The sequence below is a fragment of the Ailuropoda melanoleuca genome, chromosome 4 (assembly GCF_002007445.2).
Source record: "Ailuropoda melanoleuca isolate Jingjing chromosome 4, ASM200744v2, whole genome shotgun sequence".
NCBI classification, from domain to species: Eukaryota; Metazoa; Chordata; class Mammalia; order Carnivora; family Ursidae; genus Ailuropoda; species Ailuropoda melanoleuca.
In genome coordinates this window covers 95,218,521-95,230,998 of record NC_048221.1, presented here as the reverse complement: position 1 = coordinate 95,230,998, position 12,478 = coordinate 95,218,521, and the positions used below count along the sequence as shown (strand labels likewise).

Below are 12,478 nucleotides of genomic sequence, written 5' to 3'. Positions count from 1 at the left end.
AGGATTGGTCACTGTTGCTAGCAAACACAAGACACTCAGCTGCAGCTGAAGCTGATTGGCATTTTAGCCAGTGTATGGCTCTGTCCCAGCCACCTTGGCCCTTTGCCTGTGGAGGACAGTTGACCTCCATGGAGGGTCATGGGGTCCCCCTGATTACCGAGAGTTTATTCTACAACAGGCGCCCTCTGCTGGGCATTTTTGGCACCTCAAAGATCCTTCGAACCGCCCCAGCCCTTGCCCCACCAAGGCTCACACAAACTCTTAACCATCTGCTTACGTTATTATGCACCACCCAAGAGTAGATCTAACTTCTGAACCTCATGTCATCTCTCCTTTCAACCATGTCCTCTTCTCCATTGTTCTCCAGGGCCCCTCGGATCCCCTTACTACAGGTGCTAGTGGAGCCCACAGCTTGGCTACAGACACCCTGGTATTTCATGCTTTGGAAATTCTCCTGAGCCTCCTTCCTTCTTGTCTGGCTGCCTCCTACTTACCCTTCAGGACTCAGTCAGGCTCCCCCTTTCTCAGAACCCTTCACATCCTTGGGGCCACCCCCTCAAGGCAGAGTGATGCACCGTCCGCTCAGGGGACCTGAGACCTGTGTGTGCAGCGTCTCGCCCCATGGGGTTGTGTGTGCGAAGGCGGACAGCAGTGAGTGCACAAGACAGATCTCCTTTGTGGCTCTTTTTCTCCTGCCTCAGAAGTCATTCACTTGACTTATTCTAGAATATGTATTAAGCACCTACTCATTTCCCCAGGCACCAGGAATTCAGTGAGGAGTGAGAGACACAGGCCCTGCGCCCAGTGCTTGGGGCCTACTGGGAGAGATGGATATTTAGTAAAGAGGCCACAGGTAAAAATATCTCTGTGCTATTCAGTTTTTTTTTTTAAGATTTTATTTATTTATGTGACAGAGATAGACAGCCAGTGAGAGAGGGAACACAGCAGGGGAGTGGGAGAGGAAGAAGCAGCCTCCCAGCGGAGGAGCCTGATGTGGGACTCGATCCTGGAACGCCGGGATCACGCCCTGAGCCGAAGGCAGACCCTTAACGACTGCACCACCCAGGCGCCCCTATTCAGTTTTTTAATAATATGCATGGTTTACTTTGATTCCCAACATTTTGAGGAGGTAAATACATACTTTGAGACTGTGATCAGGGAAGGAAGAGCTTTGGGTTCTGTGAGAAACTGTTAAAGGGGAGCCCTGAGTGAAGAGGAGGCCTCTCTGACATTTAAGCTGAAAGCTGAGGAGGCCGGGGGGGGGCAGTGCTTAAAGGCTCTGGAAGGAGAGGTGATGGAGGTGGGGGACGGGAGGGAGAGTAGGAGAAAGACAACTGGCTCATGGGAAGAGTGGGGCAAGGCCAGGTGGCCGGAGCCTTGCAAGCAGGGCCCTGCGGATCAGGGCAGTGAGAAGCCCCTGAAAGTCTAAAGCAAACTGATACCCATCTTTCGAAGATCGCTGCAGCTGCTGTGTAGAGAGTGGATGGAGGGAGCAAGAGTGCAATCGGGGAGCCAAGTTAGGCAGTGGGCAGTTGGCCAGGGAGATGAGATGGGTGCTTATGGTAAGTGGCCGGAGCAGAGAGAAGTCGTCACATTCAGACTACCTGGGAGATGGGACAGGTAGCTCTGCACGCTGGGCTGTATGTGGGGAGGGAGAGGCTCTGTCCAGGAAGACTCTTGGGTTGCGGGTGTGAGGAGCTGCTGGGACTGGGAGAGGGCAGGGAGTGGGTGAGGAAGAGCAAGGCAACCTTGATTTGGGGCGTGTGAAGGTGGCGTGCCCGAAGCCCCTCCAGATAAGGCATCCTGCAGGGCTTTGCAGGTACGGGCTCAAGCTGAGGACACAGCCTACATGCACCGCTCAAGCCCCATCCCGTGTCTCCTCACTGGCCTCACAGAAGGGAGGCTGCTGTTGGTCTGGGAAGGACCTTGGTGCCTAAGGAGATGGCTATCCGCTAGCTCGTGACACTGGAGATCTCGTGTCCCTAAGCCTCCACCCCAGCCTGGTTCTTGGTGCTGGTCAGCACTTACCCCACCTCGGGGGCAGTCAGGAAGCTAGTCTTCCCTCTTCCGCTCTTGTCTGCTGCCCATGGCAAATTCTCTGGCCTGGGAGCCGGAGCTTGGAGAGAAGGGGCCAGAGAGGGTCCACTACCTCCTCAGGCCATTGCTGATGCCCCAGGCTTCCTGGGCCCTTGCTTCTCCCAGGACCCCTGTGTGCTGACCACAGGGAGACTATCGTGTGCAAAATCCACACCCTGTTTGTTTTCCTCTCCGCCAAAATGGAGCCCCTGTTTGGTTAATTTCTCTTTTGTGGCTTATTTGGAGGCTGTTAAAACAGACCCTGGGGGACCCTCAGTGGTGATTGTTCCATATCTCATTATCTTTCCCGAACCCGATTATTAGCTCAGATTTTTCTGATCGCTAGCTGCTGTTCGTGATGAGTTGTGTGCCATTAATGCCAGCTGGTTCCCTTAAACAGGACCCACCGTGCCAGGGAAAATGAGCTGGCGTTCAGAGCCACCAGCCACTTGGCTTTTTAATTTTAATGGGCTCCACCAAATGTTCCAGGCCAAAGGGCCCCTGAGGAATCAGAACAGACGGGCTCCCAGCCTCGCTGTGTAGCCCACCCTGGTTCCTTCCCAGGCTGCGGCCATCCTAGCTGCTGGGACAGTAAGGCCTGGGTTGGGGGCTGTGGCAGGAGTTGGGGTGAGTGGCCATTTGCCTCCCCTGTATTTGCACCTGCCTGCTATCTGGCTTATCATCAGTTGGGTGGGCAGGGTGACCCCACCAGCTCCTACTCTCCCCACTTCGCAGGTCCCCAGCCCCTTTCCCGGCTCAGGCATGCTGGCCAGGCTCAGGAATGAGCATGTTGGGAAGACCCCAGTGGGCTTCAGGGAAGGGCAGGCCAGAAGAGATCTGGGACCTGGGCATTGTTTTCTCTTCTTTCCTCCCCCCTACTACCCAGAGTTGGGGAGACAGGCTGGGACCCTGACTCTGAACTGTGCCAGTCCTAGCCAGAGGGAGGAACAGCCGGGCAGAGAGGCTTGAGGACAAGTCTTGAGTATTTGCTACAACCAGTGGCCACTATTCCTGGTCCTTCCATTATATTCCAGCCCTGCTTGTCCTCAAGAGGCTGCCAGGGGAATGTCCCAGCTGCCTTCTGGCCTCCTGGAGGGCTCCTGCTCTTTCTAAAAGGATGTAGGGGGTGGGGCTGGAGTTTGAACCAGACCTTTTTTTTTTATAGCTGGGGGAGGGGTGCAGGCAGGGCTGGATCAAGGGCCCTATCTTCCCTGACAGGAGCTGCCTTCCACTCATCTGGGCCACAGCCTCAAGCTGCTATGCAAACAGCCAGCTTTTTTTTTTTTTTTAAGATTTTATTTATTTATTTGACAGAGAGAGATGCAGCCAGCAAGAGAAGGAACACAAGCAGGGGGAGTGGGAGAGGAAGAAGCAGGCTCCCAGCGGAGGAGCCTGATGTGGGACTTGATCCCAGGACTCTGGGATCACGCCCTGGGCCGAAGGCAGACGCTTAACGACTGTGCCACCCAGGCACCCCCAAACAGCCAGTTTTAAATAGCACATTAGACATTAAAACATCCCTCACTGAGATGGAAGACACATGGAAAGTAAACAGCAATAGTTAAGAGCAAACCTTTGGAATTTCAAATTTAAATCCTAGCTTTACCTGCCTCATAATAGCTGTGTGTCCTTAGGTAAAGTTCCTTAACTTCTCTGAACCTGTCTGAACTTCTTTGAATCTGTAAAAAGGAGCAATATGCCGTATCTAGAAGTCTTGTAGTGGGGATTTAACTCAGACATTTAATGTGATGTGCTCAGGTCATGGCCTGGCACCTCCTGGTCCCCTTTCCTCCTCTTCTCCCACCACTAACACCTGCCTATGTGTCCTCCTGCCTCTCTCTGTACTTGCCCTCTCTGCACTCTGTAGAAACATGTGCCCTGGCGTCTGGGGGAGGGGGTCACAGAAATAGACGGTCACTGGCTGCGGAGAGCTGGGGAGCTCTGGACTCGATGAGCTCCATCTGCGAGGCAGGGCAGCCTGGAAGCCGGGCAGCAGGACCAAGTGTAGGCTGGCAGCTCCCCAGCCTGTCCTGCGGTCCCAGTGAAGTATGTCCAAGCTGCCACCCATCTCCTGCCTCGAGCCTTCCCTTGAGCAAGCAGAAAGAACAAGAATGGGACTCTGGGGATCGGCTTGAGGCTTCCAATCTAGACCAGACTCCCAAGAGCCCAGGCAGGGTTTTCCTGGCCACATTCTGGCTCCGTGGGGTCCTGGGCTGTCCAGGGGCTGACAGAGTGGCACTTTCTGTCTGCCCAGGTCACTGCACCATTCTTGCTTTGACTGCTGCAGTTGCCCCCCCAGCCTTCCCCAGGCTCTGCATCTTCTCCAGTGACCCAGAAGGTTGAGGCCAGAGCCGGCACTGCAGGTGTAGGGCAGCCTGCTAGCTACCAGGTGAGCCAGCGTTGAGAGCAGGCTGCCCCAGGCCCCCTTAGGCCAGCAGTCCTGCAGCAGCCCCTGTTGCCCCTCCTGCCAGGAAAGATCTACAGGGAGGGGCTGGCTCTGGCCTCTGTTTGGGGGAGCAGTGACCTCTCTACACCGTTTCTGGTCTGGCCACATGCATCTCGCCTTTTCTCTCTCAGTGCCTGTGCTTGTGCTGTTTTCCTCACCAAAATTCTCTTTCTTCTGCTCTGCCTAACCCCACCTTTCCCTCCCCCAAGAAACTCCCCTTGCAGCCTTTGCTGATCTCCCTCCGTTCATCTGTTGGTTGGTTCATGCATGTGTTCCACAGCCGCCAGTTTATGGAGCAAGCAGTACATGCCATCCATGGTCCTGAGTGCTGTTCATACAAGGATAAGAAAGGCATGGTCCCCCCTCCCAGTCCAGCAGGGGCATCAGATCATGAGCAGTGAACTGGGTGCTGGGGAGGAGGGACTGGGGACGTGTGAGGAAGCAACTTCCTGCCTGGGAGAGGCGACATCCTTTTTTTTTTTTTTTTTTTTTTTATTTTTTTNAGAGACAGAGGGAACACAAGCAGGGGGAGTGGGAGAGGGAGAAGCAGGCTTCCCGCTCCCAGGACCCTGGGATCATGACCTGAGCCGAAGGCAGACACTTAACAACTGAGCCACCCAGGCACCCCCAAGAAGCAACATTCTTATGTAGCTTCATTTTTTGAGGTCTCTTATGCTCCAAGCTCACACTAAACATTTTACATACATTCTTATAGCAGCCCTGGGATGCTGTCGATGTTACTATCCCTTTTTACAGACAAGGAAACTGAGGCAGGGAAAGGTTCAGCGACTCCCACTGTTAGTAAGTCACTGGAGGGAGAGCTCAGAGGTGGGCCTTGCAGAACAGATGTGGACTGGTAGAGAAGGAAGGCAGTCGGGGCATCGGGACTAGCATGGGCAAAGGCCCCAGGGCTGGAAAGCTCCCGTAGCATCTGGTGAGCAGTAAACTGGATTCCCAGAAGGAGGAGGTTGGCTGTTAAGGGAGTAGGGGAGCCGTGTGAGGGAGATTGCACCTTTTCGCACAGGTCATGGGGAGGAACTGGTCATGGTAGACGTGGTTGGACCTGTGTTCTAGGACAAAGGACGGCATGGAGGGAATGGAGTAGGGAGTGCCCGAGGTGAAGGCAAGGAGGCCCCAGTGTCCCAGGCTGAGTGAGGGGGGCTGGGGTGTACGTGAAGAGGGCATGAGCCCAGGATGTGCGCTCACCCTCTGTCCCTCTCTGGGCTGCCCTGCTTAGCTCAGTGGTCACCTGTGGGCAGGTGTGTGGATCTCCTTCCCCTGAGCCTTGGTGGTTAGGCCCATGCCTGAGCCCATAGTGGGGTCTGAGAAAGGGGGTGCTTAGAGGCTGAGGTGGGAGTGAGGACACCTAATTTACTTGCCGATTCTGTCTTCTTCTAACAGAAGCCTTTCCTTTTTCCCTCCTCAGAGAGGTTGTGTGTGTGTAGCTGAGGCTTTCCCCCCAGCCTCCCTCACGGCCTGGGATGACTGGGCAGTGTGATGCTTTGCCTAGTGGCACTGAGCCCGGCAGCAGCAGGCGACGCTGAGGATTTGGGTTCCGGAGCAGACAGTGCCACTCACTCTCTGCTCCTGCCCCAGCCTGCCAGGCCCCGGCAGCACCACGCATGCATGTTCTCTTCTCTCTTCCGAAGGTGGGCCTTAATGTCCTGGTTCAGAAAGCCAACAAGTTCACCCCGGCCACCCGCCTTCTTGTCCAGAGATTTGTGCCGTTCCCCGCTGTAGGTAAGACCTGCTCCGTGCCAAGGGACACGCGCGTGTGGACGGGCATGTGTGTGTCACACCTGGGCATGCGGGGCTGCAGGGCTCTTGGGGAGCCGGACTGCCTTTCCAGACTGCTTCTGACATCGGGGTCTCCTGGTGTGGGCAACTAGATCAAAACATGGGTAGACAGAAGTAAGGGTGATGGGGGCTCTGCTGACAAACTCTGTGACCGAGATTCTGCTTTTAGCACCGGGATTAGCCCCCAGTCCCCTGAAGGGCTAGTAGAATGCAGTGGATCCCATGAACGTGACTGGGGCAAATGTCTACACTAGCCTCTAGCTGAAATTTAACATTTTCTTTCATTGTGAATGTAGGCAGCAAGCCACAGTAGCAAGCAAGAGCCGTGGCTTTTTCACCCATAGGAATCACAGATATTTTCATGTCCCGTTACAATTGTTATAGGGATTCTAAAATACTGTTTATGTGCAATGCTCACTCAAAATTACAATATTTATTCAATCCACTGGTAGGCCTTGTTTTTTAATTCACTGGTGAAAAAGCACACCTGTTACTATAACGCAATTGAAAAAATATTTTGATAATGTATTCCAATATAATCCCTTTATAATCCTGTGTGTTTTGTTTCACGCATTTGGGGACATTATTTGGAGGGGGGGGGTGCATAGGCATCTCCTGGCCTGTGGCCATCACAGGGATTCCTGGCACAAAAGAAGGCCCAAGTCTCCTGCTAGTCCAGCGTTCTGGGCCCTTGGGTATTGTGGACTGTTGAAGCTCTGGAGGCCTCCATTCATAGTCGGGTAATCGTGGTGCGTGCGTGTGCGTGGAGGGGATTTCACTGCCTTCAGCCAAAACTTTGTGGTCTTGGAACCTCTGAGCTCTCAGGAGATGCCTTGGGCCATCCTATCAAGCCCAGCCTGGCTCTTGAAAATCCCACCCCTTGCTTGGGGAGAGGGAACTGCAGTAGAAAGTTTTTAAAAAACTAAAAAGAACATGGACAGAAGCATGATGCGGTATGTGATTTGGCATGAACAGAGAAATATAGACTTGAACCATGATACCAAGTTCCCCATCTGATGCCAGAGGACAGAGCTGGGGACCAGCCCAGGAGCGGGGTGAGGTCCTATGACCTCCTGGGTGCCACAGCTCAGTCTGAAGAGCCAGAGGCAGATCCAGGCTCATGGTCCCAATCTCACGCTTCCCCTCCAGGCCTCAACTTCCCCACCTGTAAAATGGAGGCACCGACACCTACCGTCTTACAGCCCAGAGCTGTGGGAGGATCAAATGAGACCACAGACCTAATTCCATTCATAGGAAAGTGCTTGGGAGCACCAGCAAAGCCCCCTTGAGAAGGTGGGAGATCATTACCTGGTAGCCCCACCTCCTTGATGGCCAGAGGCTAATGAACTCCCAGGACCAGCTGCCCGGGTGAGCCTCAGCTGACCCAGATAATTGCTATAGCAACTCCACACTTTTAATGAACTCTCAGCTATTTCTGGCATGGGCCACTAATGGAATAACTCTTTAGATCTGACTTTGTTAAGGGGCCTAATTGAGCGAACAAGGCTGCCGATCTTGCGTTCCTCAGTCTCCCGGGCTGGAGGGTCAGATGCAGCGTCAGAAGGTGGTAGCTCTTAGCTGCACTGGACTGGATCTGGGACTCGGCCGAGATGTAATCTGTCCTTGAGCCCAGCTGCAGACAAGGACTTTGCCAGGGGTCCGTTCCAGCCTGGCTCTGCTGGCCGTCTTGCTGTATGACCTTGCGGGTGGTCCTAACCTCTGGGGCTCCTTCAGGAGGAGGGTCCCCGTTTTCAGGGTTGACCCTGTCTGCCATCCCCCCCGAGACTTTCTGACCTGTCCCTCTTTGTGCTGTAGCCCGATTCTCCTCCTGTCCTATCCGAGAGGAACCTGCAGGTCCAGTCGCTGTTGAGGGGTCTTGAGATCCCACATATCCCTAGCCAGTTGCACAGGTTGCACACAATGTGGTTTGCAGTCCTGATAGTCCTAGTTTGCCAGGATCCTGAGAGCAGCAGATCCTCTCTGGCTGCTTCGTCAGGCCTGCTGCCCGAGTCCTGGCTGTGTGCCTGCCTCCCTTCCACCTCTAGCCCTGGTCTCTCCTCGCCCACCTGGAGGCTTCCACCTCCCGGGCCCCTGAGGTCTTCCCAGGCCCGTCTGCAAATGGCACCTGCTGACTCCCCTGGTAGATGGCGACATGGTGGGACAGGATGAGCAAGCATGCCCCTCACCCACCTTGGGGCCCCTTGTCCCCTCAGGCTGTCGTGTAGCCCCTGCACTTGGCTACCCTTCACCTTATTCTCAGGCTTCAACAGCTTCTCTAGGGCTCACTGTGTGCTGGCAGGACCTCGGTCCCTGCAGGCATTCATCCCGCTTCCCACAGCAGGCTAGGCTAGGCCAGGCCAGGCCACGCCAACATCAAGGCCACCAAGAAGCCTGCCCAGGACTTGCTTTGCCTGGTTGAGGTCCTGTTGCCCCTTCAGACCCCTGGCCTGATGGGGAGACAGGACTCACCGAGCCATGCGTGCTCACAGGAAGTAGGTTGAAATGATGGGATTAAGCCCTAGTTGTTGGGATGTGTGCAGAGACTCGGGGGTGCGGGGGGAGAGTGTAGAGCAGAAGGGGATCTTAGTCAGGGAAGGGCCCTGAAAGGGCCTCCCCACTCCCTCCCTCCTGGCCAGGCGGGAACTCAGGCTCTGGGAAGGAGGAGGCTCCCAGGGTCCGTTGCTTCTTCCCACTGCCCTGTCCAGCGAGTTCTGCCTTGCTCAGCCTGCCATCTGGGAGATAGGAAGATGCCTCCCTTCACTGGGCCCCACATGCTGCCCAAGAGCGAGGCCTGAAACTCTGGGCTCAGGACACCTCGTTCCCCCACCTGACTCCACTGCCTTTACCCCTCTCTGGCCTTGGACCAGACCCCACTCCAGCCCCTCCCCACTGGGATGTCTGTGACAGACACTGCAGGCCTCCCCTGGGTCTGCAGGGGCCCCACCGCTCTCCATGTTTTCGCCAGCAGGTGTCTGTTCCCTCTCATTCCCCACATCGTCTCTCTGGGAGGACCCAAGGCAGGGCCAGCCATCTTCATTTTATAGAGGCATAAACACATTCAGACTCTCTGCAAGTTATCCTGAGTTGGCTACAGCCTGGGCCTCGAAGGCCCAACCCAGGCTACTTCCAGCCCCCTTGGCTAACCCCTCACCCACGGAGCTGAGAAACTGAGGGATGCGGTCCAGAGCACCCCACCTCCAGGTTGACCCTGGTTTCTCAGCCGGGGTTGTGAGCGTGTGCGTGCGTGCACGTGTGTGGAGGACGTGAGAAGCCCTGAGGACGCCCCCTGAGCCCTTGTCTGCCTCACGGTGGTTTCAGAGCCTTGCTGTGCCCTGGTCCAGAGCAGCAATCATGTGGGAAATCTCGGTTTCTATTTATACATGGAGATGTTAGGAAAGACGGTGAGCCCAGGAGCATGTGTGCTGGCATCGGAATCGATTGGGGACTGGTAATTAATTTGTTTAGACCTTAATTAATTCTCCAGTTCTTTCTTATTTGTGGACTGTCATGCTTAATTGTGTTCAGGAGCTCGAGCTCGGAGCAGGCCCTCCATTAATTGATGGCTGCTGTGAGGTGGGAGTTAATGGTTTGGGGAGCTGGGCAAACAGTGTAATTAAAGGTCAGTCGAGGAGGCATTGGAAAAACACCCCCCCTCCAGGTCCAACTGCCAGTCTCCACGAGCAGAGTCCATTCCAGGAGAGGCAGGCCCCGTGAACAGCCATCTCGTGAGGCCTTGGGCTGGGAGCTGGCAGGAGTGATCAGCGGGAGGAATGCGAGCTCTCGGGTGCCATGAGGGGGCACTGGTGAGAGGAAGAGGCATGCATGGGGCAGGGCCTCTAGCCGGGGGCCGAGAGGTGGGGGTCCCCAGGTGTCCCCAGGCCAGCACACCTCTGTACTAGGCTCTGCGTATGTGTGTGCAGGGGTGAGGGAAAGAATCCCTGAAGGTCACCTACCCCCAGCTGCCTGGCCGAATCCACACCCAGCAGGGGACAAGCTGTGTCAGGTGCTAATAAAGACTGCCATGTGGGCTCTGAGCTCCCTCAGGGGAGGCCTGAGCCTCAGCCCCAGCCAGCCAACTCCCTGCACAGGGAATAACTTTCCCGTATGGGCCAAAATGCCAGCCTCCTCATCCCTTTGCTGGGAGATGGCTTCTTCCTGCGCTGTCCGCAGCAGTCCCTTACATTAAATGTCACCACGTATTTCATCACCAGGAAAAAATCTCTGCCTTCACTAGGGAGTCTGTTCCTCGGGATGTCTGGGCAGTCTTAGGGAGAAGGCCTTCTGTCCACACATCTGGCCCACACCATCTCCTCGCTCCCTTCACCCCCAGGCCACAGGGCCTTAATGTCATTGATTCCCCCTTCCCGGCTCCTCCCTTGGTGTTCAAGCCACCTTGCTTGCCTTGTCTGGGAGGTGGCCACGGCAATGTGCCCAGGCCCCAAGGGTTAGTCCTGAGCTCCTCCATCCTTCAGCCCCTGTGGTTAGAAGACAGCAGGGCGCATCTGTATCAGCTGGACCTCATGACATGCGTTCCTTCCATCCAGGTCAGTGATAACATGGCGTTCACAGCCCTTAGGCTTCTCTGGTCTTTTCCTTGACCTGGCCCCTGCTCATACTCCTCTGGAGCTGTGCTGAATCTTTGACCTCCCGTCTGCCTCTCTCAGGAGCCCAGGCCTGTTTGCCTGGAATCTCTGCTCGTCCCATGACCTCAGCCCCATCTTCTGCCTTCTCTTGACTGCCAGGCCTTTGTTTCTCAGCTCAGACACCACCTCCTCCAAGAAGCCCTTCCTGATAGCCCCAGTTAGGGTTAGACCACAGTACCATGTGTGTGCCTGTATGTAACCCAGAATTCCCTATTTTCTTCCTAAGTTCGCCTCCTTCATCAGACTGTGAGCTCCCCAACAGAGGGACTGGATCTCATTCATCCACAACCCCCAGACTCACTCTATGCCTGGCACACAGTGATCAGTGTGTGGGTTTGTTCAAATGAGTGCTTGGACAGAAAGGCTTTGAAATTTGGTACCATCGTGGAACCCCACCATGATGACATTGGTGGCCATTTTCTATGGCTGCTTGGACATTCATTCTGGGTTTTTTTTTTCATTTTTAAAACTGCTTTTTGAATGTTCTGTTTTCTTATGTAAGTTCCCACTAACATGATCATTCACACTTTTAGTTGGGAGACCTAAGGTGGGTGACCAATGGGCCACCTTACCAGGTCATCCGGGTCACACTCTCCAGCCTTTCTGGGTTGGATCTGGAAGGATGAGTGGGCTGGGCTGGGTGCCGTAAGCATGAGCAGCCCTAGAACTGACATGGGCCCCCAGTGTGTGTGTCAGGTCCCAAGAGGACATGGGTGGTGAGGCCACGTTAGCCAGAGGGAAGTCTCTAGTGGTGTGTCCTAGGGCTCTGTCTTTCATCTCGCCCCCTCGGTTAGAATGGCGTTGGTCACGTACAACTGTGGGTCGCATTCAAGGAACAGGCAGAGTAGCTTGGTAGTGGTTGTGAATTCGTGGGCAAGAGGTGCGGGATCTAAGATTGCAAGTTGTTTTTTTTTTTTAAAGATTTTATTTTTTTATTTATTCGACAGAGATAGAGACAGCCAGTGAGAGAGGGAACACAAGCAGGAGGGAGTGGGAGAGGAAGAAGCAGGCTCATAGCGGAGGAGCCTGATGTGGGGCTCGATCCCATAACGCCGGGATCACGCCCTGAGCCGAAGGCAGACGCCTAACCGCTGTGCCACCTAGGCGCCCCCTTAAGATTGCAAGTTTTGATGTAAGGCGTGCTGTTCAAAGAAACGTAGCTACGGAAGTGTAGGCTTGCCCAAGACCTGACTTGGCCAGAGTGCTTAGAATAAAGATCCGGGGATTTTGTGGGCCGTATGCTCAGAATAGGTCTGCAGTGCGGGGTATGGCTCTGAGGAGGCTCACTCAGACTTCAGCTGCATTACTAGAAACAGAGAGCCCAGAACAAAGGAGTCTGTTTAGTTCTGGACTCCACACGTTGAGAGATGTCCCACACGTAAGTGGGAACCCAGCAACAGAAGCAGGATCTTCTGAAAAGCTTACAGTCTGTTATTTGCAATGAACTGCCTGATCATCCAGTTAGGGAAGCGTCCAAGTAGCAGCCTGACCCCCAAAAGCTGTGAGGGGCACTCCC

The 12,478-nt window shown here is 54.8% G+C and overlaps 1 protein-coding gene across 5 annotated transcripts in view; it reads left to right on the top strand.

Moving 5' to 3' along the window:
- Nucleotides 1-12,478, top strand: part of SFXN5 (sideroflexin 5) — a 110,854-nt gene that overhangs the window by 63,280 nt on the left and 35,096 nt on the right. For all 5 annotated transcript variants that reach the window (XM_034659350.1, XM_002914877.4, XM_034659349.1 and 2 more), the window contains one exon: nucleotides 6,172-6,262. In XM_034659350.1, the coding sequence (XP_034515241.1) occupies nucleotides 6,172-6,262 (91 nt within the window). The remainder of the gene's footprint in view (nucleotides 1-6,171; nucleotides 6,263-12,478) is intronic.